Source organism: Aegilops tauschii, chromosome 4, assembly GCF_002575655.3.
Source record: "Aegilops tauschii subsp. strangulata cultivar AL8/78 chromosome 4, Aet v6.0, whole genome shotgun sequence".
Lineage (NCBI taxonomy): Eukaryota > Viridiplantae > Streptophyta > Magnoliopsida > Poales > Poaceae > Aegilops > Aegilops tauschii.
The window spans coordinates 376,348,463-376,375,123 of record NC_053038.3 but is presented as its reverse complement, the minus strand read 5'-3'; the positions used below and the strand labels follow the sequence as shown (position 1 = coordinate 376,375,123).

The following is a 26,661-nucleotide window of genomic DNA, read 5'->3' as shown; positions in this document are numbered from 1 at the left end:
TCAATGCGAGCGTGGGTAACCCAACCGTTCCACTGGAAAGATACCTTAGGAATAGGCAGGTTTTTAGGCTTAGGAGGAGGCGTCCGATACCCATTGTCTTTATAAAGGAGCCAAGGGCCGTCTCTTTTTACGCCAAACCTCTCCTCAGCCTTTCCAACCTCGAGTTCTAGCATCCCAGGTTCGACTTCATTGCTTCAAGCTCCCCAATCATGTCCGGACCCAGCCCACAGGGCCGATGGGTGGCTTCCTCTGTTACAGAGGAGGACATTGCGAAGCTTCGGGCGGCCAGATACCTGACCGCAGAGATCCCCCATAGGCTTCCTGCTCGAGGACAGGTTATTCCGACTCCCAGATCTGGCAAGAGGGTTGTTTTCATCTCTCACCTCCTCCGAGGGCTAGGATTCGCTCTCCACCCCTTCGTCCGGGGGCTCATGTTTTATTACGGACTAGATTTTCATGATCTAGCCCCAGATTCTTTCCTCCACATCTCGGCGTTTATCATCACGTGTGAGGCCTTCCTCCGAATGCCCCCACACTTCGTCTTATGGCTCAAGACCTTTAGTGTGAAGCCGAAGGTGATCGAAGGGAAATAGGCGGAGTGCGGCGGTGCTGTAGTGAGCAAGTTTACCAATATTCCCTGACCAAAAGGCTCTTTCACCGAAACTTCCAACCAATGGCAGCGGGAGTGGTTTTACATCACGGAACCCCGCGGTACCAAGTGGGTGGCTATACCTGCGTTCCGTTCTGGTCCTCCATTACAGCTTGCATCATGGATTAATAAGGGGCTGGACTGGGGATCAGTTGATGAAGTGCAGACTCTACAGAGCCGCATCCGAACCCTCCTTGAGAAGGACATCGATCTTGTCAACGCGATTCAAGTAATGCTAGTCCGCCGAGCCCTGCCATGCCAGCGTAGGCCTCTCCGCACGTGGGAGTTTAATCCGGAAGGACCACGGACCCTCCAACAGTTCTTCGGCACTACGCACAAAGGGATGTGGAAGTTGTTTTCGGGAAACGCAAACAATGGCCGGACACCACCGAGGACATCGGCCTCGACTGCAACCATCCGGATACCACGATAAGCGCTCAACTCCCGAACACTTTGTAGTTAAGCATGCCATAATATGTTACTGAGCAAACTATCTTCTTCCAGGGCTGGATAAAGAAAGAGGAGCGGATTAGGTGTTCGCCCCCCCTCCCCAAAGACTCAGCGGATCCCGTATTAACAAGGATGCTGGCCCCGGCACCATACCAGATGCCTGTGGAGGAGGACAAGGCGGAAAGCGGGAGGGCCAAAGGCGGCCTCCATCCCGAAGGTATATCAGACATTGTGTCTGGGGGAATCAAAATTCCATCGTCTGAAGACAAAAGTGAAGGAGAAGTCGACGTCGCGTCACCCCACGGTAAGAAAAGGGCTGCCTCCGAAGATTGGGAGGAAAGGGCTCCTAAGCGAGGCAAGGTGCCCCAGTCGGGCGGCTCAGGCTTGGAGGATGGCGTCTTCGCACGGTCCCATGATGAGGACAAGCCTCTAGCCGAATCGTAAGTGAACAAGGATGTTTTTAAATGTATCTCGTTCCTTTCCTGTTACCAAGGTAACATCTAGAATATATCTTTTTGCAGCTTGGCAAATAGTCTTCAACAATCCTCTTCCTCGGGGGACCTTCTCCCAGAGATGATGGAAAGCGAGATGCCTCCACCGGTCTCCTCGCCCAATAGGGCGGACGACTTTGAGGTGACGTCGCGGAGGGTCTCTCCAGATCAACAAGTGGTGCGAGGGATGGCGAAGACACAACCCGAAGGTAATACTTCGGTAGCCCAGAGTCCGGGGGCTAACAACAAAGGCCCCGAGCTGTCCGGCCTACAGCCGGAGACAACCACAGGGACGGACAAACGGATCCCTTCAAAGGGAGGCCGTACTCCTACGGCAGCTTCCGGAGATCCCGAAGCGCCGGATGTATTGACGAACATGCTGCGAAAGGCGTCCGTCTCAGAGGAACATCGTACCTTGATGGGTACGGTGGTTGAAAGGGTTCTATCCGCGAAAAGCGGATTGAATGAAGCCTTCACGAGCCTGTTAATAGGCTTCGAGGTTTGTAATGTAATATTTTTGATTGTGCTTTATTCACAAACTGCACCTGTGTATAGGTAGTAGCCCCTGAGACTCGGATTGGCTTCCCGAGGGAGGTGATTAGAGGATCAAAAAGGATATGTCCAGGAAATAATATGATTAATTGAAACGCAGGCTGTCACTTCCCTGTCGTCCGCCCGGACTACAGAAGTTGTCGATCTGGAGCGGAAGCTTGATGTGGCGGGAGATGACCTTATGCTTATCAACAAGCGTCTTGACGAGTCGCAAGGTATGTTTTTGGGGCAGTCCTTACAAGCGCGTGCTTTGTAATGTAAGCATGATGCGAAATATTGTATACTGAGATATTTAATGCAGATGGTGCCGCCGCGATCGAGATCCTTCAGGCTGAGCTGGCCCGGGCCAAGGAGCAGGCCCGGATTGGTAATGCGGCTGCCGAGAAGGCATCTGCCGAGTTAAAGGCCGAACAGGCTGCTCGGCGCCAATGCGAGCAGAGAATATCCACGATGGTGCGTGAGCTAAAGGATGCTGCTAGCCGCTGTGAATTCCTCGAGAAGGATAATAAAGCCAAAACGGCTGATCTTGACAAGGCCTTAAGAGAGGCGAAAGAAGCGCGGTCCGAATCTAGAGCGGCCCGGGAGGAGATCCGACAAGCTGGGGAGATCTTGGCTGGTAAGCCATTTTTATTACAAACTAAGTTCGGCGATCCGAATTATGCCCTGCTTAACCAAATGTGGAGTTCTCCAGACGCTTTATTGGATTTGCCGAAGAGTGCTTCCGATGCAGCGCAGTTTTACCAAGCGCAAGAAGGGTATGCAACGGAGAAGCTTTTCTGGTCACAATTCGGTGCGTCAAAGCGCCCACTGTTGCTGAACGAACAGATGACCCAATGGGCCGAGCTTCACCGGATATCCGGCTGCCATAAAGGACGTCGTGGTCCGGCTGTGGCCGACCGAGCCAATTCCGGATAGTTATTTTGGTTTGGTGCGGCAACTTGCTGACGCGGTGCCGCGTATCGACGCCGTTAAGTGATCAATGTGCATTGAAGGTGCACGGATGGCCTCTGCCCATGCTAAGACATACTGGACGAAGATGAAGGCCATCGATGTTGTGGCGAAGAGTCCACCCAAGGGGAAGGACCAGCACGCACCAGAGCATTATTTCGAGGATGTCTTAGAGGCTGCCCGCTTGATAGAGGGTCAATGCTCGAAAGACATAATATTCGAGTGAAGTGTATGGAAATTGTAAAAGACAATATTATAATATAATAAAGCTATTTTCATTTTAGTGTTTGCCTAAAAGCTTTGGTTCCTCCTGTGCGGCCGTTTTTGTATAATCTGAATGTTTTCCAGTCGTCGGCTTCAGCCCCCTCATAGGAAGTACGGGGGTGTTTGGAAAAGCATTTGATCACTCTTAATCCAACGTCTTGGTCCATGAAGGAGGTGTCAATGCAGCGAACGAGGCAATCGGACTATAGGGCGTTAACACTTTCACTTAGCCATAGGAGTTTTACAGTGGGTCTATGATATAGCCCCTGGTATGTACACGGTTATCCCAATGCGGTGCGTTACATGTATGACCTGAAGAAAGGTCCTTCGTGTAATACAGAGGGAATCGCGAAAGATTCCAATAAGTCGTCGAGTGGTTGACCAGCTCTCGCCGCATCATGACAGTCAGTTTTCGGCTTTCTCTACTGAGGTGCTTGACTAGATGAACCGGAAGCACAATCGCAGTAGTTCTCCCTTTACTACCTTAGCCGATAGAGAGGAACGTAAGGTAGCAAGCACAGGAGCCGGGCAACCCAACTATTGACCCAAGACATGATTCGGAGCTGATGCATATAAGGCCAAACTCGTGACGCTGAAGTACGCTATAAAGATGTTCGGACTTTGTCGGCAACTCATTTGTTCCCATACCGAGCCCCTGGCAAGTTTATGCTGAGGTGTATGTGTGAAACAACCACATGGGCCAAATTCAATTCTTTTAGAAAAAAGTGAATGCTGGATGCGGATTATGAGTACTGGGACCTGAGTGATATGCCAATCGTTATTTTGTAGATAACAAAGCCGCAACCCCGGCTATTTGACATGCCAGGGGTCGAAGGCGGAGGAAAAAGGCACCTTACAGGCTCAAAATAGAGAGTGCGGTCTACAAAAAGTTATTTTGGACCTCCTGTCGCACGTCTGCGCCGCCTGTCCTCGGTGAAAGGACTCCTTAAAGGGAATAGCCTTTGGGTGAGTATACGAACCCGAACTCCGATGGAGTCCATGAGATGACCAGCCTTTGCGTCACCTGTGGTAAATAATAATGAAAAAGAAAGAGTAGTTAGAAAAGAAACAGAGGTTATGGGAGTACTTGCAGGCTCATCCGTATTGTGCTTCCGCCGATGCCCAGGGTATCTTGAGTGCATAGTTATGTATGCGCGATGCAGATTGCGCAGGTATATGAGGTGGATGGCAGAAGCCGAACTGCTAGTCCCGCTCCGGAATTTGTCGATCCTGTTGAATGGAGATCAGTGGCTTAATGGCCGACAAGGTATGCGGTTTAATAAGACTGCTTTGTACTTCGACTGAGGTTGCCGTAGTATGATCCTTAGTCCAGAGGGAGTGCTTTTCCTGCTTCCCTTTAGAGTTGTGTGTCACGTATACCATGTTCACTGTTTGTACTTCGGGGGGAAATTTCTTCTGACCCCCGGTGTTTGTTTGGCGAGTCTCTTCATCGTCACTGTCGTCGGGCGGCCTCTTCCCCTTGTGTTCGGCATTTAACTTGCCGGCCTGTTTGAAGACCCAGCAGCTTCTGTTGGTGTGATTAGCTAGTTGATTGGGGTGGCCATGAATCTGGCATGGCCTATCCAATATCTTGTCTAAATTGGATGGTCCGTCTCTATTTGCCGTAAATGGCTTTTTCTGTTGACCCAGTTTGGGGCCGCTGAATCCGGCGTTGACCGCTGTGTCGTGCGTTCCCTCATTAGTATTACCACGTGTGTGTTTATTGTGTCGTGGTTTTCCATTGCCGTCTCGAACTTCACAGGTGCCCGGATCGCTGGCGCTGTTGCTTCTACGAGCAAGCTAGCTGTCTTCTCCCGCGCAAAAGCGGTCATAAGAGCGGTAAGGGCTGACATGGATTTTGGTTTTTCCTGACCGAGGTGGCGGGCGAGCCACTCATCCCGGACACTGTGTTTGAAGGCCACTAGGGCTTCCACGTCCGGACAGTCTATGATTTGGTTCTTTTTAACTAAGAACCTAGTCCAGAGCTTCCTGGCTGACTCTCCGGGCTCCTGGACAATGTGACTTAAGTCATCGGCATCTGGTGGCCGAACATATGTACCTTGGAAGTTGTCGTGGAAGGCGTCTTCCAAGTCCTCCCAGCTGCCAATAGAGTTTTCCGGCAGACTGTTTAACCAGTACCGAGCTGGTCCTTTGAGTTTTAACGGGAGGTATTTGATGGCGTGGAGGTCATCTCCGCGGGCCATATGGATATGGAGAAGAAAATCCTCGATCCACACCGCGGGGTCAGTTGTTCCATCGTATGATTCGATATTCACGGGTTTAAACCCTTCTGGGAATTCATGCTCCATTACTTCATCAGTGAAGCAGAGTGGGTGTGCGGCGCGTCTATATTGGGCCACGTCGCGACGTAGCTCAGATGGAGTCGTCTGCGGTCTTCGGCCCGGGCGTGACTAGACTTGTCACGTCCGAATAGGTAGCCGACGTTGCGTGTCGAGGCGCGTCCTTGCGATCCGTAGATCGATCTGGTGTGTCCTGCTCTACTGTCCAGGTCCTGCCGAGAGTCGTATGTATGACCCCGAGCTGTTTTATCTCTGCCTTTACGGTGAGGTGGAGCGGGCTGGTGTTTGGCTTGAGTTGCCACCTTGTCCCGACCATGTGGTGGTCGGTCAACCGTATTGCGCAATGATGGTATGGGCTTCAACGCCTCATCATCGAACCGGGGTAGCAATTTACGCTGCGGGTAACTTTTGGCTGGGCGCTTGAGGCCGTATTCCTCGGCTGCCAGGACGTCAGTCCATCTATCGTTAGCAGGTCTTGATCAGCTTGAAGCTGCTGTTGTTTCTTTTTCAGGCTCCTTGCAGTGGCTATTAGCCGGCGTTTAAAGCGCTCCTGCTCAAGAGGTTCCTCAGGCACGATGAAATCCTCGTTGTCGAGGCTCTCCTCGTCCTCGGAGAGCGGAAGATAATTACTGTTCTCCGAGTCTTTGTGTATGGCCTGTTCATCAGGGCTAACGTGTCTGTCTTCCCGTTCATCCTATTCGGAGGTTGCCCCGACCGCGTCTTCATTGTCTTCGGCATCGTCCGGAGTATTGTTTTCTCCGGTGCTGGTATTGCTGTCTTTTGCACGACGTGACTTAGAGCGGCGCTGCTGACGCCGGCGTCTGGGCTGTGTCTCAGGGGGTTTATCCTCGACTAGATCTTCTTTGTCATCATCGTTAGGTTCTTTAGGTGTATCCACCATGTACACGTCGTACGAAGAAGTGGCCGTCCAGCGTCCGGTAAGCGGTGGATTTTGGCCATGCTCCTCATCTGCATCGTCGTCCATACTGTCGATGTCTTCGGAGCCGTAATCGAGCATGTCGGTTAAGTCCTCGACAGTGGCTATGTAGTGGGTGGCGGGTGGGAAGCGAGATTCCCTGTCATCAGCCTCTAGTTCGAACCGGGTATAATTCAGCTGTGAGTCCCCCGCTAAGGATATATTTTTAATGAGTTCAGCGCGTCGCCTAAAGGCGAGTGCCGGAAGATGTCCGCGGTGCTGAATTCGGCGATTGATGACCGATCCAGCTCGACATACACGGACGCACATAGTTCGGAACTTATTGCCGGAAACGAGCCCGAGGTTCCGGTGACACAGACATCACTCGAGGTTAGGTCTGTGTGTGGCTCCAATGCCACGGAATCTACGGCTTCCGGGGCGGGGTTGAGCTTCCTGTCCTCGGGTGGCGTGATCTGCTCCGGATCTAAGGCCGGAGTAGTTACAGGTGCAATTTCCTGAGCATGGCCCGATGACAGATTTAAGTCATGTTCATCGCATGGACAGGGAGCGGTTGTCGTGGTCTCAAAGCCGTCGAAGATCAAGTCTCCATGGATATCTGCGACGTAGTTCAAGCTCCCAAATCTGACCTGATGGCCAGGGGCGTAGCTATCAATCTGCTCCAGATGGCCAAGCGAGTTGGCCCGTAGTGCGAAGCCGCCGAACACGAAGATCTGTCCGGGGAGGAAGACCTCTCGTTGGACAGCATTGTTGTAGATGATCGAAGGAGCCATCAAACCTTTTGAGGACGGCACAGTGGAACTCTCAATGAAAGCACCAATGTCGGTGTCAAAACCGGCGGATCTCGGGTAGAGGGTCCCGAACTGTGCGTCTAAGGTCGATGGTAACAGGAGACATGGGACACGATGTTTACCCAGGTTCGGGCCCTCTCTATGGAGGTAATACCCTACTTCCTGCTTGATTGATCTTGATGAATATGAGTATTACAAGAGTTGATCTACCACGAGATCGTAATGGCTAGAACCCTAAAAGTCTAGCCTGTATGACTATGGTTATCAGTATTGGCCTTTACAGACCTAGCCCTCCGGTTTATATAGACACCAGAGGGATCTAGGGTTACATAAGGTCGGTTACAGAGAAAGGAATCTTCATATTTGATCGCCAAGCTTGCATTCCACGCCAAGGAGAGTCCCATCCGGACACGGGTGGAGTCTTCGGTCTTTGTATCTTCACAACCCATCAGTCGGGCCCATGGCTAACAGGCCGGACGCCCGAGGACCCCTTAGTCCAGGACTCCCTCACAGGCGCATGCATGCGATCGTCCATAGCCAAATGGATCAGATCTCCGGCTGGGCGAGGGTGCAGGACAACATGAAAGCCTCGTTTGAACAGGCTACCAGCGTCATCCGGCAACTAAATGAGAGCAATGCGAAGCTCCGGGCCGAGTGCAACCTGCTGAGGGCGAAGATCGTTGGAAGTGCGGAGCAGCAGGAGGAGACCACTGCCTTGTCGAAGAGGACCGGCGTCATTGTCGAGAAACTCATGGACGAGAATGCCATGCTCCGCATCAAGTGCAAAAGGCTGGTGGAGGAATTCGTGGATGCTCTCAAGCAGCATCTTGAGGACAAGAAAGAGCTCATCGCCGCTCGCCGTAGAGACTAGTTCCCACGGCCTGCACCAACGCATCAAGAAAGTAGAGATCAGCGAGCCAGATCATTATCTTCCTTCCTCTTTTGCCCTTGTGTATTTCGGGCGTTGCCGCATGTGGCTTTTTTAATTATGTTCCTAAATATGTAAGATAATTATTATGCATTCTCATCGTCCTTATATTCACCAGTCTTGCTATAAGTCGCATTCCATGCTATATAGGTCCGTCCGATCTTACATCAAGATCCGTGCAAAACTTTCTTTTCAGATTTTCTTTTTTCTCTCTTAATTCTCAGTCCAGTGAGACATAGCCACGCCATGAAACAGGGGCTCGGGCGCCGTTAATGGAGACGTTGGGAGGGTGGTGCGCGACGGATAGAGGTCAAAGGGCTCTCCTCCCGATGAGCACGTGCAGGGGTCTGATCGCACGCCTCACGTACTCAAATAGCTACCCCGCACGACACCTCCAAGCCAATAAAAAAAGGGGACGCGTGGCGGCACGTAATTGGTAAGTAGAACGCCCACGGTTTCAATAATACTTGTGTTTCTGATTTGTAACATGACAGCACTTGTTCCAAAATGACTTTGTTGATTGTTAATGTGTGCGCCTTCGCAAATCGGACAGAAAAATTACCACAGCATGTTGGTGCCATGTCATGACACCATGCCAAGTTTCATGATTTTCAGACGTGTTTTGGATTTACAGGAATTACAAAACCAAGTTTCTCAATATTTCCAGCCGAGCCACGACGCCCAGATGTTTGAACTTCATTCTCATTTCTTGTATGGGACCTAGAAATTCGCCCAAGGACACACATGTGATTTTTTAACCAACTTTGGTGCACTGGAGCATGTGCTTGTAGTTCAAATTTGAACTATGCACATTAAATGCCCAGATATTCAATTAATGTATAAAAAAGGTCAAACGAACCCGGAATAATTCCAAAATTTAGCACGATACTTCTATTTGGTCTAATCTACCTGTGTAAAAAAATTAAGGCGGAAGAAGGCAGTGTATGTCATTTCGCACACAGAGGTGACACGTTCCCTCTCGGAACCACGAGCCTTCTTGAGAGAAGCTCCGGTTTGCAAGAAGCTTATATCAAAGCTTGTCCCAATTCGGCCAAAAATTTACCACAGCATGTTGGTGCCATGTCATGACACCATGCCAAGTTTCATGATTTTCAGGCGTGTTTTGGATTTACAGGAATTAAAAAACCAAGTTTCTTAATCTTTCCGACCGAGCAACGACGCCCAGATGTTTGAATTTCATTCCCATTTCTTGCATGGGACCTAGAAATTCACCCAAGGACACACATGTGATTTTTCAACCAACTTTGGTGCACTGGAGCATGTGCTTGTAGTTCAAATTTGAATTATGCACATTAAATTCCTAGAAATTCAATTAATGTATAAAAAAGGCCAAACGAACCCGAAATAATTCCAAAATTTAGCACGATACTTCTATTTGGTCTAATCTACCTGTGTAAAAAAATTAAGGCGGGAGAAGGCAGTGTATGTTGTTTCGCACACGGAGGTGACACGTTCCCTCTCGGAACCATGAGCCTTCTTGAGAGAAGCTCCGGTTTGCAAGAAGCTTGTCCCAATTCGGCCAAAAAATTTACCAAAGCATGTTGGTGCCATGTCATGACACCATGCCAAGTTCCATGATTTTCAGGCGTGTTTTGGATTTACAGGAATTAAAAAACCAAGTTTCTCAATCTTTCCGGCCGAGCAACGACGCCCAGATGTTTGAATTTCATTTCCATTTCTTGCATGGGACCTAAAAATTCACCCAAGGACACACATGTGATTTTTCAACCAACTTTGGTGCATTGGAGCATGTGCTTGTAGTTCAAATTTGAATTAGGCACATTAAATTCCCAGAAATTCAATTAATGTGTAAAAAAGGCCAAACGAACCCGGAATAATTCCAAAATTTAGCACGATACTTCTATTTGATCTAATCTGCCTGTGTAAAAAAATTAAGGCGAGAGAAGGCAGTGTGCGTATGTCATTTCACACACAGAGGTGACACGTTCCCTCTCGGAACCACGAGCCTTCTTGAGAGAAGCTCCGGTTTGCAAGAAGCTTGTACCAAAGCTTGCCCCAATTCGGCCAAAAAAATTACCACAACATGTTGGTGCCATGTCATGAAACCATGCCAAGTTTCATGATTTTCAGCCGTGTTTTGGATTTACATGAATTAAAAAACCAAGTTTCTTAATCTTCTCGGCCGAGGCACGACGCCTAGATGTTTGAATTTCATTCCCATTTCTTGCATGGGACCTAGAAATTCACTCCAAGGACACACATGTGATTTTTCAACCAACTTTGGTGCACTGGAGCATGTGCTTGTAGTTCAAATTTGAATTATGCACATTAAATGACCAGAAATTCAATTAATGTATAAGAAAGTCCAAACGAACCCGGAATAATTCCAAAATTTAGCACGATACTCATATAGTTCTATGTTGTCTCTGTAAAAAATCAAGGGGGGAGGCAGCGTATGTCATTTCGCACACAAAGGTGACACGTCCCCCCTCGGGAAATGACACCGTGCCAGGTTTCATGATTTTCAGGCTAGTTTTGAATTTCCAGGAATTTAAAAACCAAGTTTCTCAATGTTCCCGGCCGAGCCACGATGCCCAAATGTTTGAATTTCATTCCCATTTCTTGCATGGGACCTATAAATTCACCCAAAGACACACATGTGATTTTTCAATTAACTTTGGTGCACTAGAGCATGTGCTTGTAGTTCAAATTTGAATTATGCACATTAAATGCCTAGAAACTCAATTAATGCATAAAAATGCCAAACGAATCCGGAATAATTCCAAATTTAAACACGACACTCATGTAGTTGCATGTTCACTATACATAAATGTTCTAGCATACACTTCACCATCCTTTCCCTTCATAACACCATTTTGTCTTTCAAAACATAATGAAAAAACCAGGTATACCTCAAACAGTTTACTAGAAAGAATCGTGTGGGATGCGATATAAAATATCTTGGCGCACCGTCTTGTCTGGCTTATGCAGGAAGCTTCGTCGTTTACAGTCCACCGCCCCCGCTTGAACCACACTTGCGCGCCAGTTTCTCACGGCACCGAGTGAAATTTTTCTGCCACTGCGGAAATATCTATCTCCCCGCCCCCTCCCTCCCACCAAAAACCACATTTCCACTGTTCCTCCTTGCTTTGCAAGTTCAAACCTTCGCTGCTGCTTACTGGCAGCTCAGCCTCCTCGCCGGCGACCCTTCTTCTTGCAGCGCCGCTTCCTCGCCGGCTACCCTCCTTCTTGCAGCGTCGCCTCCTCGCCGGCGACCCTTCTTCTTGCGGCGCCGCCTCCTCGCCGCCGACCCTTCTTCTTGCTACGCGGCCTCCTCGCCGCTGACCCTTCTTCTTGCTGCGCGGCCTCGTCGATATGGTCAGGTAATCCACACCCCACCCACACCATCCTCCTCCTTCCCCGTCCCACATGCCCCGACTGACGGCGCGACACCTTCTGCCGAAATCACTGTCCCCTCCTCCAATTAAGCGCCGCCACAACCATTTTGCATGCAGTATAACGTGGAGCTTAGTAGCATCTGGCAGCGAAGAAGCAAATCGTGGCCGCACGCGCGCACGACGTCGCTATGGCTGCCATGCGTGCCGACCGCCAGATCTTGGAGGAGCACCTTGTCTTCAAGGCCACCGTCAACACCGCCACGCGGTTGTCTACTTTAAAACAGAGTTCGTGCTATTTTCTCGAGGCCACCGCCAGTGCCTTCTAGTGATTTGTCCTCTGTAATGTTAATATGCAATCTGATGTTCAGTTAACAGTTTGGTCCTCTGAAATGTAATGTTCGGTTAACAGTTTGGTCCTCTGAAATGTAATGTCCAGTTAACAGTTTGGTCCAACAATTGCTACATTTCGTAGTACTTTTCTCAAGCTTTCTTTGTTTTGTTAACTGTCTTATCTTCTAGTACATGTTTATATTCTGCAATGTCATGCTCAGTTAACTGTTTTGGTTCATTTGGTCTGCTCTCCATTTAACTGTTTGGTTCAATTCTGCAATTTGATTTTCATTTGCTGTGGGTACATTTTTGTATTGTTATGCATGTGAAATAAATCGAATTTAGCTGTACTCGATACATATTCTACTGATAGTATGGCAACTCTCAGTTAGCATGATCAAGATCTTCCTTTTGTGTGTTGCAGGGAAACAATGGGAGACACTGCGGATTATCATTGAGGTATGCTCATGCATGGTCCTTTCGCTAATAGCACATTATTGTGCAGTTGCAGGAATCATTCTAATATTTAGGTTTCTTACAATTTGGTCTTGCACATGTAGGTCCTGCTGTCAGAGGCTTAGACCCACTGTTCGACCCATTTTGCATATGGGGAAATGAGATGTCCATGAATATCAGTCAAGTCAAGAAACTCAGAAAGATTGTTAGATGAAGAAACTTGCGACAAATAACAGCAAGATCTTTGTTTGCACAATGAAGAAGACATCAGTCAACTATAGGATGGTACTAACTCTTTTACCTTGTTTTTATCCCTTGCGCCATTTCAAAATTTATAACAGCGATTTATGCATAGCTTTGTTTTCAGTACTTTTCAAAGCAGTTCACCGATGATTACCTCTCAAACCACCTGCATGGTCAAGAGGCGAGGAAGGTATTCATTGAACACCCATGGTACAATATTGAAGTCTTCCTGAAGAGGACGAAGGTTTGGCGGGCAATTATCCATAGCCACTGGCCTAAAGTTGCAAGGACATTCAACATCACTGAAGGCTCAATATTTTGCCTTCCGCTTCTGGAGTTTCCCAGATGAGATTCATCTGTCTATTTACCGTGTATGATGCTACTTTCCAAAGGTTTTTGATGTTGCATGTGAAACTTGGTGCTGTTGTGTAATGGCGTAACTGAGTGCCAAAGCTATCTGATGTAATTCGATTATGAAATCTTGGTTGCCATTATACGGATATGAAATATCTGGTGTGTTTTATAATAAATATCAATTTGATTACTACATGGATTATCAATAATAGGCTAATTACCCTGCTTATTGGGGTTTTCTATTGCAGACGGTTACTCAGATAGCACCATGGGCGATGAACTCAAACAACCCACATGGTTCCTAGAAAGTAGGCGTGTTCGATCAATTAACAATCACACACGGCTTCCGGCAGAGAACTGTTTGCGTTAGGCCACCTTGCACAAACGTTTCCACACCAAAAAGTGTGTGTGATTTACATATGAACAGAAATGTTTTTCTGGGATTCGCCGTGTGGAATGTGCATATGAATGGAAACGAATGGGTTTCGATCCCTCACCAGATCGCACACGAGCTCATTTTGTGTGCTAGGAGGGCCTATCTCCGATGGTTTCTGGGTCGTGTGGGAAGGGCCCCCTATCGCCCACACTCACTTCGCGACGGTTCCAAGTGCCGTCGCGGAAAGGGGTTAAAAACCGTTTGTATAGCAGGTCTCTATACCAGTGCATAGAAATTTATAAAATACATACGGATCTGAATGTGGCAGACCCGTTGACTAAACCTCTTCCGCGGGCAAAACATGATCAGTAGCAAGACCACATGGGTGTTAGATTCATTACTATGTAATCTAGATTATTGACTCTAGTGCAAGTGGGAGAGTGTTGGAAATATGCCCTAGAGGCAATAATAAAGTGGTTATTATTATATTTCCTTAATAATGATAAACTTTTATTATTCATGCTATAATTGTATTGATCGGAAACTTAAATACATGTGTGAATATATAAGCAAATACCAAGTCCCTAGTAAGCCTCTACTAGACTAGCTCGTTGATCAAAAGATGGTTAAGGTTTCCTGACCATAGACATGAGTTGTCATTTGATAACGGGATCACATCATTAGGAGAATGATGTGATGGATAGGACCCATCCGTTAGCTTGGCATATGATCGTTTAGTTTATTGCTACTGCTTTCTTAATGTCAAATACACATTCCTTCGACCATGAGATCATGTAACTCCTAGATACTGGAGGAATACCTTGTGTGCTATCATACGTCACTTCATAACTAGGTGATTATAAAGGTGCTCTACAGGTATCTCTGAAGGTGTTTGTTAAGTTGGCGTGAATCGAGATTGGGATTTGTCACTCCATATGACGGAGAGGTGTCTCTGGGCCCTCTCGGTAATACAGCATCACAAGAAGCTTGCAAGCAAAGTGACTAAGGAGTTAGTTACAAGATGATGTATTACGGAATGAGTAAAGAGACTTGCCGTTAACTAGATTGAACTAGGTATGGAGATACCGATGGTCGAATCTCGGGCAAGTAACATGCCGACAGACAAAGGGAACTATGTATGTTGTCATAGAGGTTCGACCGATAAAGATCTTCGTAGAATATGTAGGAACTAATATGGCCATCTAGGCCCTGCTATTGGTTATTGACCGGAGAAGCATCTTGGTCATGTCTACATCATTCTCGAACCCATAGGGTCCACACGCTTAATGTTCGTTGACGATATAGTACTATATGAGTTATGTATGTTGGTGACCGAATGTTGTTCGGAGTCCCGGATAAGATCAAGGACATGACGAGGAGCTCTGGAATGGTCCAGAGGTAAATATTGGTATATAGGATGATAGTATTTGGTCTCCTAAAGAGTTTTGGGATGCGCCGGATAATTATCGGATGACCGGAAGGGGTTCCGGGAGGCCACGGGGAGTTATTGGGCCAAACGGGCCACCGAGGGGAGCACACCATCCCACAAAGCAGCTGGCGCGCCCCACCTCATGGCCGCCGGCCCTAGAGAAGGAAGGAAGGGGGCTGGCCCCCTCTTGCCTTCTCTTTTCACATGCTAAGAAAGGAAAAGGGGGTGCCTCCCCTCCTGCCTTCTCCCCACGCGCCAGGAAAAGAAGGGGGAGCGCCTCGGGCAGGCCCCCTAGGGCGGCCGTCGGCCCCCTTGGGGTGCTCCTAGGGCTACCTCCCCTCCCCTCCACCTATATATATGAGAGGAGGGGAGGGGGCGCCACACACTACGAATCCTCAAGCCGTGTGCCGGCGCCCCCTCTCCCTCCAGTTCGTCCTCTACTCTAAACCGTTGTGCTTGGCGGAGCCCTGCCGAAATAGTTTTCACCACCACCGTCACCATGTCGTCGTGTTGCCGGAACTCATCTACTACTTCGCCTCTCTTGCTGGATCGAGAAGGCAAGGACGTCATCGAGCTGAACGTGGGCTGAACACGGAGGTGCCGTGCATTCAGTGCTTGATCCGTACGGATCGTGAAGTCGTACAACTACATCAACCGCGTTGATAAACGCTTTCGCTTAGCGATCTACAAGGGTATGTAGATGCTCTCCCCCTCTCATAGCTATGCATCTCCATGGATAGATCTTGCGTGTGTGTAGATTTTTTTTGTTTTCCATGCAACTTTCCCCAACAAAGATGATCTACCTCGAGATCGTATGTTTGTGTTCTAAACCCTAAGGCTGGTAATCGTTCCTCTAAAGACTAAACCCCTCGCCTTATATATTCACCGGGGGTACCTAGGTTATACATATGGTCGGTTTCCATCATGCCGGCTAGTGAGCTATCCTTGAAGTGCATGCCAAGTTTTCGGAGGTTTCCATCTTGATCACACCGAAGTTCATAGCTTCCGGAGTCCTTCCTTGTGGACATCGGTGGGCGTAAGTTCGGCCCGTGGACTGTGGGTCGTATAGGTTAGTACCCCTTAGTCTAGGACACCATCACTAAGGCTCATAAATATTCTTTGGCTCCTCTTGAGTCGAATCAATAAATTTGGGTGAAATACTACCCTCGAAGGCTGTTGCGATCCTCTATACTTGTGGGTCATCATTTAGGTTGTGGCTCTGTCTGATGTATCTCGGTTGGCCCAGATGGGTATGTTTCGGTGGGACCAAGAATGACTTTAGGTTTTTGGACAAATTGGATTATGAGAATGTGGTTGAGGGTTTTTGGAGCAATATCTTCAAGCACTTGAGCAAATGACTCATGATCAAAACCTCACCCCCTTTTAATAGTATCGGTTTTCCTATGGACTCAATGTGATCTTCGATCACTTAACCAAAAATTTAGAGTCTTGAAGCTTTAGCCAATGCTTGTCCTTAGTAGCTTGAGGGGTCCACATCTTCATCCATCTACAAGCCTATGTTGAACTATTCCTGAAATATGCTAGATGAAAATGTTAGTCCAACAACATATGTGTTGACATGAATTACCGAAACCACCAAGGGAGCAAATGTGCTTTCACATTGTCTAACGTCGGTGTAACAAAAATCGAAGATGACATGAACGCAGGCAAACATCAGCGAGATGACACGTTGCCAATCAATTTTGACAAAGCAAGAATGTCGGCTTGGATGGCTGTTATGCGAGACCCATGGCCCAACTTGACCCTTAGAGACGGGGTCCACTTTGAGGAAAATCACCGAAGCTCTCCTAAACTTATACTACATCCATTCCAAAATATAAGACGTTTTGGTAGGCTTGGAATGGAGGTAGTATTTCTATATTTCTAGGGAGCTTAGTAATTGCGAGCGAATTCACTACAAATGGAATGTCGATTTTTTAGCATGGCAAACCGATTTTTTATGGCAAATTATGTTGTCGTGGGGATGCCAAGTTCATTTGGCATGCATGGCAAATCCTTGCCATGTTCATCTTTTGCCAGGATTTATCATGTTTGCTAAAGAAAATTATCATTCTCACGACAATATAATATGACATAAAAAACATTCGATTTGCCATGTATCATTACTGGTAGATAATGATTTTTTTCTCATGAATACACAAAGCTTGCGTATCTTTTCATTGATAGAAGGAATAAGAAAAAGTATAGATAAGGGTACATCGCATGACATGAACGCAAAGAGGCATGAACAAAGCACCAAGAGCAAAGAAGAAGGGATGTTTGGCCCAAACAGAGGAAGTTACACAGCTATACCCACTAAGCCCCGGACAAGGGAGGCAGACCGAACCAACAAGACGACTAACATAATCAAAAACCAACACCGGGGACACCGCGAGCGAGCAAGATGGCGCCTTCAAGAAGGAAAACGACGTCGCAGCGCTGCCGCCATCCAGTCCGGAGAACCGGGCCTAGGGTCTCCCCTGAGCTCGAAGAGGGGCGCAGACGAAGGCCGTGGCAGCGCCTCTAAGAAGGAAAACGACGCCCGTGACCGTCGCCGCTGCCAACACTGGCAAGCCGAGCAGAGATTTCTGCCTGGCCTGATTCTGAGCAATCCCATAGCCGCCTGATCCGAAAATTGATATGGGGAAGCCGTTGTTGGCCGGAGCCACCAAATCTGGAGGGGGTAGGCCGGCGGAAGGTGACACCTGGCACCACCGGACACACGACAATGGACCTGGCACCAAGCGAGGCGCGGAGGTACAACGTCGGTGGTGCGATGAGGTAGAGAGAAACAACGCAGGGGAAGCAACATCGACAAGCGACGCCGGCAAGCAAGGACTGGAAGAGCGCATATCCGAGTTGTCGGGGCTGTAGCCGTCGAGACGTTGACGACCGAATGAGCTGGAAGGGACGCAGCTACTGGTCGTGTGGCCGATGCTGACACCGGCAAGCCACGGACACTGGAGAACGCAGGTCCAAAGGCCGCCGGGGCCGAGGGAGCGCCAACAAATCCCCACTATGAGGCACCGCACGTACACCACAACACCTAGTCGGCGTGCCGCAAAAGGCAGCCGCCGCCGGGGAACCAACCACCGTTGCCTCAACAATCACCACGCAGGAGCCGTCACTGAAGCACGAGGGAGGTGGGTGCCGCCGGAGACAAGGGCCTCCTAGACGAGGAAGACCCATGACCGGCCACAGCAACCGCGTCCACCCCAACCAGTCGCGGCGCCAGCAGCAAGCTGAGCTACGCCCAACGGGAGGGAGAGGGCTACAGAGGATACCTTCACGCCACGGCCAAGCCGCAACATCGGCCGTGCCGGCCAGGGAAGGCCGATGTCAGATGAAGACGCGCGAGATCGGATCTCGGGGGGGAAGGGTACGCCGCGCTTGAGATGGGAGGCCCCGTCGCTGCCTGCGTAGCGGGGAAGAGGCTGCCGGGGAGGCCCCCGGCATTGTCCGGGACCGGAGGCGTGGAGAGGAGGGCCCTGGGATGGCGATGAGGAGGAGAAACGGACCCGTCGTCGCCATCCCAGGGCCCGGCACGGCTTCACCAGCCGGCCCTCCGACGGCAGCAACGTGGGGGCGGGCCGTCGGCGGCTCCCCCCCCCCCCCCCCCCCCCCCCCCCCCACACCCCACCCGGCTCGGGCGTAGCAAGGGCGTGTAAACATGCACAATCCACGATAGATGAAGCTCAGCGCCATGTGCTTCACTCGATAAGATATTGATACGGGCAAGTTGGCATATCGATAGGACATACTCCCCCCATTTCTAAATATACGACGTTTTGATAGTTCAACTGAGGGAGTACTTATGACAGAGGCGTTCTAGCTGGACTCTAATCGGTATTTCGTGTGGTTGCTAATTGCCAACATGTCAACTGTCACCGTCACCCACTGAGGGTCTGAAACACTAACAGCAATCAAACCACGTGAGGCATGATCACAGTATCCACGCCGACGATGCACGCAGACGGAGCCGGCCAGTGTACCGCGGCAAGCATATTCCTCTCCGTCGATTGCACGCAGGCAGGTGGTACGCGCGTTGCACGTAGACGACGACGCCGTGGCAGCGTACGTGTACCGCGGGTCGACCGATCAGACACCGCAACTTCCCGTCGCGTGTCGGATCTTTTCCTCCCGAGAGGTGGTGGGGTCCGTCCCGCCCGCTGCGCGCGGCGGCAGCATCTCGCCACCCAATCCGCACCCAAATCTCGCGTCGGCGTCCCTCGAAAAAGCAGCCGCCGCACGCCACTTCGCGTCTCGGCCAGCCGCCGGCGCGGGAGAGCAAGGGTCAAGGGGGGTCTCAGCTGCGCTCAAGCAGTAGGAGCTCGCGGCCTTCGCCCGAACCCCCCTCCCCGCTGCCCCCCCCCCCCTACCATGCGCGTCTCCGACCGCGACGACCTCCCGAGTACCGCGCCCAGCTCCAGCTCCCAGCTCACGTCCCCAGATGGCGAGCCGCGACAAGGTCGGCTGCCCCGCGGCCACGCTGCCCCTCGACCGCCTCCTGGCCACGCTCGCCGCCAACGCGGAGCAGCTGGGGAAGAGGTGGGAGATCGCCGTCCGCGACCGGAGGGCCAGAGCGGCCGAGCGGAGGATGGAGGCGGACACGGCGCCGCCGGTGCAGCTGCACACGCCGCTCTTCTACGCCACCTGCGCCCTCGGCGGGGTGCTCAGCACCGGCCTCACCCACCTCGCAGTCACGCCGCTCGACCTCGTCAAGTGCAATATGCAGGTCTCCGAAGCAGAAACAGGCTCCCCTGCTGCTCCTGTCCAAGCTTCCCGCTCCCTTGATAATGTCTGACAGGAATCGCTCTTCGCAGGTTGACCCCAGCAAGTACAGGGACATCTCTTCTGGCTTTGGTGTGCTGCTCCAAGAGCAGGGTCTCGGTGGGTTCTTCAAAGGCTGGATGGCCACGCTGGTTGGGTATAGCAGCCAGGGAGCCTGCAAGTTTGGTTTCTACGAGTACTTCAAGAAGTGCTACTCGGACATTGCTGGCCCCGAGAATGCTGACAGGTTGAAGACCGTCATCTACCTCGCTGCATCGGCGTCGGCAGAGGTAATTGCAGATTTAGCTCTCTGCCCCATGGAAGCCGTCAAGGTTCGGATCCAGACGCAGCCTGGATTCGCTCGATGCCTAACCGATGGGCTTCCGAAGCTTGTCCGGTCCGAAGGTGCCTTTGGGTATGGATACTGCATGTCCTGTATTGATTATGTTACGATTAGTTCCGTTCAAGATACAGCGGAACACTCTTTAACGCCATGTGTTCATTTCAGGCTTTACAAGGGGATAGTTCCTCTTTGGGGCCGACAAATTCCTTGTGAGTGCATTCGTTACAAGTTATATTTTCCTATTGTAATTGCATGCCAATGGTTGAATAGTACATGGCCAAACAATAGCAGTAGCGCTGAACATTTGAATACCAGAATCTTTGTTTAGCTCGTTTCCGACACAAACAATTTTAGAGATTCTTTGGTGTTAAAGGCTAGAAATTTCATGGGGGCATAGAGCTGGGGCTGACATGATTCCAGGATGCTCATGAAACTGAGTTAGCCATTTATCACTGCTGCTTTTCTATAGACTATACAAGTTTGACACTACTTAATTTCTGTAATTTAGACCTAGTTTGCAGCCCTTCCTCAACCATGAAAAGCCTAGTTGATTTTATTGTTTCCTACTATGAAATGTGCAATCCAGATCATATATAGCTGTCACAACAGTTGATTTTTATTATTAGCATAAAGACGACTTTTAACCCTAAACTCTAGTTTACAAGTGATTCCAGCTAACATGGATGCCATGCGTTTGCCACATTATTAAACAAATCAATAGAGAGAGAACATATGGAGAAATATGACATGCGACATGCGGAATAGTGAGAGCACTATGTGGTTTTAACCCAAACCATACCCATCCGGCCATTGTGAGCTGATTTGTTTGATGACATGGCAGTTATATAGTAGCAATGTGGCAGACACGTGGGATAAAAATATATGGAAAGCACGATACTAGTTGACAAATTACCAAGCGAAGAAAGATAATTTTGTTGAATATGGTGCTCATGGATGAAGTACTTGATTGTTCAACATGACAATGAAACAGTTTTTGCAGCCATCTTATATCCTTTATGAAGGTGTGTGCCCTGATCTGTTTTTCCATTACCTTTGCAGACACCATGATGAAATTTGCTTGCTTTGAAACCATTGTTGAGATGGTGTACAAGCATGCTGTCCCAAAACCAAAAGATCAATGCAGTAAACCACTCCAGCTAGCAGTGAGTTTTGCAGGGGGATACATTGCTGGAGTCCTGTGTGCTGCTGTCTCTCATCCCGCAGACAACCTGGTGTCTTTTCTCAACAACGCAAAGGGAGCCACTGTGGCAGATGTAAGTTGCAAGTCCTATCCCAGTAAGTAATTAAAATGCTCAGAACTGTTAACTACATAGTATACAGCCATCTGGCTGTCAGACGGTATTAAATCGTGGTATCAATATTCAAATTTTGAACTGTTTTGATCAATTAATTGAGCTTCCAGGCTATAACAACCATTGGGCTGTGGGGCCTTTTCACTCGTGGCCTTCCGCTCCGTATTATCATGGTGGGCACTCTTACTGGAGCGCAATGGGCAACATACGACGCGTTTAAAGTATTTGTTGGGCTGTAAGTATCTCTTGCTGTGTATTACATGCATCTCTCACATCATCAACAATTTATGCTGCAATACCAAATTTTCTCATGGTTGCTTGTGATTAATTCTCCAGACCAACCACTGGAGGAGTCAGCTCTAGTTGTCATGCTGCCACTACTTTTCACCGAGTAGATCATGAGAAGCAGAACTGACCGCACCGGAGAAGGTCTTGTGCTGAGCTATCTGTAACCGGAGTAGATGTATAAACCGGCACCCCGGGAGCTGCTCTGGTTCTTGCAAGAGCTCCAGCATCGGAGGATGAAGTGTTAAATGTACACTGTGACGGTTTCTTTTAGCTGGTTAGGAGATTTCACTTTCAAGGGGTTTTTGTTTGTTGCTACCCCTTGGACGTTGGAGAACTTACAAGGAACGAAACAAAGCTTCAGAGATTGATTTGTCTGCTGCATTGGTGTAATCATCTGAATATATTTTGCACATTGCCCGTGTTGGCCTGGCCTGTTTATGCAGCCTGCATAATCGAAAGAATTAACCATAAGAATTGAATAACTGATTAAGTATCCAGAATGTGGCAACCTCAACTATCTGAACCTAACTTTGTACTATAAAAAATCCCACCACGAAATCACTGACTCAAACCACTGCAAAACGTGCCCAAATTTGCAACCTCGACTATCTGAACCTAACTTCGGATAAAGAATCATACCATGAAATCACCAATTCTTATACAGTAGTTTTCATGGCCATTGGAGATGTAATCCCTATACAGTAGTTTTCATGGCTAGCGCTTACGCAAGTATTTTTATGACTTACAGGTAAAGTTTGCGCCAGGTTATAGGTAACAATCGTGTAGCTTTTAGCAAAAGGTAGGCTTCAGTTTGTGCTTTCGGTTACACCCAAACGAAAGCACTAAAGCAGAACTAAACAGATTAACAAGAGCATTTATGTTGCGAACCACTTCATGAACAGGTTGGAACATGATCATAAATCACATTTGTAACGGACAAGTATACTTCGAACAGCATTCTGCTTGCCCAGGAATATAACAATTTCACAATCGTCTACAAAAGGGATAACGTCCAAAAACGAAGTTACGAAGATGACAACACAAACAAGATAAAATGCTTTGCTTGAAAGCACACTTAAATAATTTAATCTGTTTACAGTACAGTAGAATTTCAGACAACAATGTAGCACATATGGCAAACATACTGGTTTGGATAAAGCAAGTGTTCAAAATTTGTAGCCTGGTCTCTCTGGCCGGCACTCGGATCACCTACTGCTGAGGTCCAGGGTAGCCTTGCATCGGCGGGCGTGGCGGAGGTGCTCCAGGAGTAAAGTTAGCCATTGGACCACCAGAAGGAGGTGGAGGTGGTATTGAACGCGGAGGACCATTTGCAAGCGGAGGTGGAGGGGGTGGAGGTTGAAGACCGCTCATTGGTGGTGGTGGGATCCTAGGAGGCATTCCCATAGGTGCATTCGGCGGAGGTGGCGGCAGGGCCTGTGGCTGGGATGGTGGCCTTGGTGGAGCACCAGGAGGGCCTCCTGTCCCATTTGGGACAGTACCAGGAGCTGCTGGTTGTCTGTTAATCTCCGGTGGTCTTGGCTTGAAGTATAGTTGCAGCTGTCGTAAAAAAAATGTGAAAGTTGTGAAAACAATATTGCTTATAAAGGCAGCTAAATGAAACGGCAAAAACCTGCATAGAAAAACTCACAATGTAGGACTTCTTGTCCGGATCCCAATACGAGAAAAACTTGTCTGTTGATTTGTCAATCTCTGTGCTTGGTATCTGCAAATAACAAATAGTATTAAGTGCATACACATTGGCTAATGGGTCTGATGCAGCAGAACTTTGCAAGAGATGCACCTTAAAGCCAATGACTTCGTAGGGCTCCGCTGCAAAAAGCAGATATTGGTACCTCTTATCCCAAGATTGGATTTTCTGTAAAATAATAGTAGTACATTAGCAAATGGAAGATTATCAACAGTAAAGCAACATATATCAGGCTGATGATGCTCACAGATTAGCCCAGGGCCCTTTAATACCTGTTCATATGATGCCATGAAACGGTGCCTTGGCTTGCTATTATCTTCGATTTCAGGATACTCAATCTGAAAACAGAATGCCAAAATTTGTCACTCCACTACCCAGTGTACATGGTTGTTTAGATGCTCATAACAAGAGAAATCAATAAGAGAAACTGGCTGATCATATAGCTATTTGTCACTATTCTGAATGTGTTAACTCTCAGTAAGGCTACTTTCGCAAAAGATAAGCTTCTAGATAGCATTGTAAAATTGGTTTACCAAAGGGAGGCAAGTAAAATTGTAGAAAGAACATACTAGTATATATGAATAAACTAAAAGTTGGAAACGAACCTAACTTAACTGGTATCACTATAAGATCCTTGCCATTTGTAATTCAGATGCCTACATGACATGACAAATGACATGGAATGAAAAATGACAAAACAGTGTCTCTAGATACATGAAGATGGTAAATGAACTTATTTGATCATGTAAAATCCTCTATTGACCAACTCTGAGAACAAGATGTACAAACACGATAAATACTAACCTCAAAGAGAAATGAGTGTTGCTTCGTGTCGGGATCATACTGTTTAGTTACTGTATATCCAGGTCTGCCAATCTTAACTGCAAAGCAAAGAAACATAGTTATAACTTGTGAGGATAGTTGCCAAGATAACACAATTATAGGTGCGGAAAACAAAATAGCATAGCTGTACTACCTAATTGAAACAGAATACAAGGGTCTAAATAGCTAATAAAAAACAACGCCCTTGATGTTTGAACATTTCGGGAATCGGTACAACAAAATTAGGCCTAGCTTCTGATAGATTTGTCTGCCCTGTGAACAACTTCTTTTGGAAACTGCTGTACCACAGAAAGTTATCAGAAGTATCCAGTATTCCGGGCATGAATGCTTATGCCACATAGCCATTAGTTCAGCAACATCAAACAGCATATCACTAATATTTAAATAGTCCACAGCGGCTTTTCAAGGCTGTTTTAGGTGTATCCTCTTTATCTAGATTTGGAGACAACCAAGCACCCCAAGATCAACCTCATACACTTGGGCTCCCTTTAACTCGAGGGATATTTATTGTCGGAACAGGGTATTTACTTTTCATTGTTGCCTTATTGATGTTCAGTAGTTAAAGACACGCCTAAACCGTGGATAAAAATGAAGATTACTACTGTGAAGTTAATGTTCACATTCTGTTATCCAACAAAACGCTCTAATTTGGCCGTCCCACTCTCATACCTAAAATTATCAGAACACAAAGCAAGGTACAAGATTGTTAGTTGACGGGGCAAATTTGACACACAGGGACATTCATCCATCCTGCAACAGTCCTCAACCATTGTGCTTGCAACACTGAATACCCAAATAAACGTTATAAATTTCACATCGAGATGAAACTTGAAATACCACCAAGATCTTCAAAAAGATCTGATATATCATTGCCTCGCTCAAAACGTCAAATTCATTCATTAGTCATTACAGAAGTAAAGAGATCCAAGGTTATGTGCAACTCGGTATTTCACACTAAGTACTCTGAACAAACCTAGCGCAATGACATTACTGAAATCGATAAAAAAACATAGAACAAGCATCTGCATAACTAAAATAGATGGCCCTACATAGTGGAACGATGCAAAGTCACGGCAGCTTATGAGAAGCTTAATTCTACTAGTAGTAAACTGCTCGGGCAAAAAGAAAGAGAGGGAAGTAATTCTTTACGCACCAGATTTGCGGGGCGCGAGCTTGCGCTTGTTTGGCTGGGGCTGCGCGGGCGCGTCCTTGGCCTCGCGGGCGGCACGCTTGGCGAGGTTGGTCTGGTGCCGCTTCCCCTGCGTGTGCGCGAGGTAGTTCCCCTCGTTGTTGTGGAGCGTCAGGCAGAGCTTGCACTCATAGCTTGACACACGAGAAAACGAGCGGAATCAGCGGGCAGAGCTATGCGAATCGAGAAGACGAAGAATCTAGGGTTTTGCGGCGGGGGGATTACCTGCCGAGATGGTTTCGCATGAAGTAGGGGTCCTTGGCGAGGTCGATGGTCTCGAGCGCGAGGCGGCGCAGGCGCTCCCGCCGGTCGATGGCCTCATTCTGGGCGGTGGCGGCGCCGCCGCTGCCGGGCTTGGAGCCCCACTCGCGGTCCATGGCGTCTGCTCGGTTCGGCCGCCTCTCGAGGGTCGAATCGCCAGACCTCCGGCTTCGGTTCGATAGTGTTTGTTGCGGCTCTGGTCGGTTTTACTAGAAGGTCCTTCGACCGACCCAAGCCCAACTTACCGACCCGTACTCAAATGTGTGGTGAGCGTGGCACGGCATCTTGCCTGGATGGGCTGTACCTGGGCTTTTGTCTCTCTGTGCACCCAAACAACACGATTATAAAAAAAATTGCGGGGGGATTGTAATTTTTTAAACGTATATCCGGTGCACCCGAAGTTTATGTGCGACGCTCGATGTTCAAAATTTATGATAAAATTTCTCTGTCTTTTTGGAAATAAAATATGTCCATGTTATATATCTACATGCCATAAATTTAAAGTTATAAATTCAACTCACAGCTTATAAAATAAAGACAAATTATGCTATGAATAGCGGTTAATTTGAATTGGCCATGAATTGAGCCATTAACATTGCCACTTTTTTTAGGGGAACATTGCCACTGTTGAATTTGTTGTTTCTGTTTCTCAAGCTCTAAGTTGAGTATGAAATTGAAACTTTATCTTTTTTTTAAGAAATTGAAACTTTATCAAATGTTAGATGCATGTTGTGTGTGTGTGTATTATACTGAGTAAATTCATATGTATTTTTACAACTTATAGCATGAGTTTTTATGTTGGATACACCGATTGCACAAGAACTCCATGATAAAATGGTCTACCAATGTAATTTTGGTCTCCACAGCCTGCACCAGCACTCTCGATGAAGGCCAGGAGAGCCCTCTATGCGCTCGACATGTTTGTTGCCTGATGCAAAAAGCCAAACTCCCCCTTCACTGAGTGTTGTTAGTGAAGATGATGTAATGAGTTTTACCCCCTTTCCAGACTTGCTTCTGGGTTGCGGTCAGAGCGCTTTTAGGCATTCTGCCATAAGACTGCAATTATGTTTT

At 48.1% G+C, this 26,661-nt stretch overlaps 2 protein-coding genes across 4 annotated transcripts; one reads left to right on the top strand and one right to left on the bottom strand.

The window, feature by feature from the left end:
• The first annotated feature begins 18,932 nt into the window (after positions 1 to 18,932).
• LOC109763431 (mitochondrial phosphate carrier protein 3, mitochondrial) lies at positions 18,933 to 21,999 on the top strand. 2 transcript variants are annotated; one of them, XM_020322279.4, is made up of 6 exons: positions 18,933 to 19,610; positions 19,699 to 20,060; positions 20,154 to 20,197; positions 21,048 to 21,262; positions 21,412 to 21,536; positions 21,638 to 21,999. In XM_020322279.4, the coding sequence occupies exons 1-6, from the start codon at positions 19,326 to 19,328 to the stop codon at positions 21,714 to 21,716; spliced, it is 1,110 nt and encodes a 369-aa protein (XP_020177868.1). In that variant the 5' UTR covers positions 18,933 to 19,325; the 3' UTR covers positions 21,717 to 21,999. The 2 variants fall into 2 exon arrangements, with proteins under 2 accessions (XP_020177868.1, XP_020177875.1); XM_020322286.4 differs by having other exon boundaries at positions 18,983 to 19,610; positions 21,048 to 21,284.
• Positions 22,000 to 22,636: 637 nt separating this feature from the next.
• On the bottom strand, positions 22,637 to 25,822 carry LOC109763417 (uncharacterized). 2 transcript variants are annotated; one of them, XM_020322265.4, is made up of 7 exons: positions 25,555 to 25,822; positions 25,294 to 25,463; positions 24,102 to 24,178; positions 23,570 to 23,635; positions 23,391 to 23,465; positions 23,238 to 23,312; positions 22,637 to 23,146 (listed from the first exon to the last, which is right to left on the bottom strand). In XM_020322265.4, exons 1-7 carry the CDS (start codon positions 25,704 to 25,706, stop codon positions 22,799 to 22,801), a joined length of 963 nt encoding a protein of 320 aa, XP_020177854.1. In that variant the 5' UTR covers positions 25,707 to 25,822; the 3' UTR covers positions 22,637 to 22,798. The 2 variants fall into 2 exon arrangements, with proteins under 2 accessions (XP_020177854.1, XP_020177859.1); XM_020322270.3 differs by having other exon boundaries at positions 23,238 to 23,465; positions 25,555 to 25,810.
• Between the last annotated feature and the right edge of the window lie 839 nt (positions 25,823 to 26,661).

Excerpts from the sequence above, each read along its gene's own strand:
- LOC109763417 (XM_020322270.3), bottom strand. The coding sequence starts at position 25,706 with ATGGACCGCGAGTGGGGCTCCAAGCCCGGCAGCGGCGGCGCCGCCACC. Across the intron at positions 23,636-24,101 it reads AACACTCATTTCTCTTTGAG|ATTGAGTATCCTGAAATCGA; the intron begins GTTAGTATTTAT and ends TTCTGTTTTCAG. Across the intron at positions 23,466-23,569 it reads TCATGGCATCATATGAACAG|AAAATCCAATCTTGGGATAA; the intron begins GTATTAAAGGGC and ends ATTATTTTACAG.
- LOC109763431 (XM_020322279.4), top strand. The coding sequence starts at position 19,326 with ATGGCGAGCCGCGACAAGGTCGGCTGCCCCGCGGCCACGCTGCCCCTC. Across the intron at positions 19,611-19,698 it reads TCGTCAAGTGCAATATGCAG|GTTGACCCCAGCAAGTACAG; the intron begins GTCTCCGAAGCA and ends CGCTCTTCGCAG. Across the intron at positions 21,263-21,411 it reads AGGGAGCCACTGTGGCAGAT|GCTATAACAACCATTGGGCT; the intron begins GTAAGTTGCAAG and ends TTGAGCTTCCAG.